This window comes from Bos javanicus, chromosome X (genome assembly GCF_032452875.1).
Source record: "Bos javanicus breed banteng chromosome X, ARS-OSU_banteng_1.0, whole genome shotgun sequence".
In the NCBI taxonomy this organism is placed as follows: Eukaryota; Metazoa; Chordata; class Mammalia; order Artiodactyla; family Bovidae; genus Bos; species Bos javanicus.
The window spans coordinates 103,083,399-103,085,478 of NC_083897.1; the positions used below are offsets into that span (position 1 = coordinate 103,083,399).

At 43.1% G+C, this 2,080-nt stretch overlaps 1 protein-coding gene across 1 annotated transcript; it reads left to right on the top strand.

Moving 5' to 3' along the window:
* The first annotated feature begins 236 nt into the window (after positions 1-236).
* LOC133243455 (G2/mitotic-specific cyclin-B1-like) lies at positions 237-1,688 on the top strand. The gene has a single exon (XM_061410388.1). The coding sequence runs from the start codon at positions 342-344 to the stop codon at positions 1,623-1,625; it is 1,284 nt and encodes a 427-aa protein (XP_061266372.1). The 5' UTR covers positions 237-341; the 3' UTR covers positions 1,626-1,688.
* Positions 1,689-2,080: the final 392 nt, after the last annotated feature.

The following is a 2,080-nucleotide window of genomic DNA, read 5'->3' on the forward strand; positions in this document are numbered from 1 at the left end:
ATTTTGCTTTTTTGCATTTCTTTTCCATGGGGATGCTCTTGATCCCTGTCTCCTGTACAGTGTCACGAACCTCCAACCATAGTTCATCAGGCACTCTATCTATCAAATCTAGTCCCTTAAATCTATTTCTCACTTCCACTATATAATCATAAGGGATTTTATTTAGGTCATACCTGAATGATCTAGTGGTTTTCCCTACTTTCTTCAATTCAAGTCAGAATTTGGCAATAGGCGTGCTGCGGAGGAACGGCTGTTGGCCTGTGGTTGATTCAAGCTCCCGGCTGGTCAGGGGCTCCAGTGCTCTCCTCCTCACTGAGCTGCTGCCTGGTGCAGAAGAAGCCATGGTGCTCCGGATCACCAGGAACACGAAGATTATTGCTGAAAATAAGGCGAAGATCAGTATGGCAGGGGCCAAGCGTGTGCCTGTGGCCGCTGTTGCAACATCTAAGCCCCGGCTGAGGCCCCGAACAGCTCTTGGAGACATCGGTAACAAAGTCAGTGAACAACCGCAAGCCAAACTGCCTCTGAAAAAGGAAGCAAAAACTTTAGCTTCTGGAAAAGTTACTGTTAAAAAAGTACCAAAACCTCTGGAAAAGGCTCCTGTACCTGTGCCGGAGCCCCAGCCGGAGCCAGAGCCGGAACCCGAGCATGTTAAGGAAGACAAACTTTCCCCCGAGCCTATTTTGGTCGATACTCCCTCTCCAAGCCCCATGGAAACATCTGGCTGTGCCCCTGCAGAAGAGTATCTGTGTCAGGCTTTCTCAGATGTAATTCTTGCAGTAAGTGATGTGGATGCAGAAGACGGAGCGGATCCAAACCTTTGTAGTGAATATGTAAAAGATATCTATGCTTATCTAAGACAACTTGAGGAAGAGCAAGCAGTCAAACCAAAATACCTAATGGGTCGTGAAGTCACTGGAAACATGAGAGCCATCCTCATTGACTGGCTAGTGCAAGTTCAAATAAAATTCAGATTACTGCAGGAGACCATGTACATGACTGTTTCCATAATTGATCGGTTCATGCAGGATACCTATGTGCCCAAGAAGATGCTGCAGCTGGTTGGAGTCACTGCCATGTTTGTTGCAAGCAAATATGAGGAAATGTACCCTCCAGAAATCGGTGACTTTGCCTTTGTGACTGACAACACCTACACCAAGTTTCAAATCAGACAGATGGAAATGAAGATTCTAAGAGCTTTAAATTTTAGTCTGGGTCGCCCTCTACCCCTGCATTTCCTTCGGAGAGCATCTAAGATTGGAGAGGTTGATGTTGAGCTACATACTCTGGCCAAATATTTGATGGAACTAACTATGCTGGACTACGATATGGTGCACTTTCCTCCTTCTCAGATTGCAGCGGGAGCTTTTTGCTTAGCACTGAAAGTTCTTGATAATGGTGAATGGACACCAACTCTACAGCATTACCTGTCATATACTGAAGAATCCCTTCTTGTTGTTATGCAACACCTGGCAAAGAATGTGGTCATGGTGAACCGTGGGCTCACAAAGCACATGACTATCAAGAACAAGTATGCCACATCTAAGCATGCTAAGATCAGCACTCTAGCACAGCTGAATTCTGCACTAGTTCAAGATTTAGCCAAGGCTGTGGCAAAGGTGTAACTTGTGAACTTTGGAATACTATCTGCAAATAAAATTGGCACCATGTGCCATCTGTACATATTATATGTTACATTTATTTACTTTTAATAAAATTGAAGTTCTTTTTACTTATCCTTTAACTATTTGAATGTGGCTACTTTGTGCTTGAGTATAAAAGTTGTTTTAAAGGTATGGTGGGGATTGCTTAAAAACAGTTTTCAGTTACCTGGGGACCCAACTAATACATACAATTGGTTCTTCTTGGTTTTTGTTTTATATGCCTGGCTTTACTTATGATGATTTACTAAGCTCTTGAAGGCACTTAAAATCTAGATGTACTTTACATGTCATACTGTATGTAAGCCCAAGTCACCTTAAGAAATTCTGCTGCCTAGTTCTACATAAGGAAAAGTCTACCGTTTCATTCCTAGTCCTCCTGATTCCTATTTACTCTGGTGGTTGCTACCATAATTCTA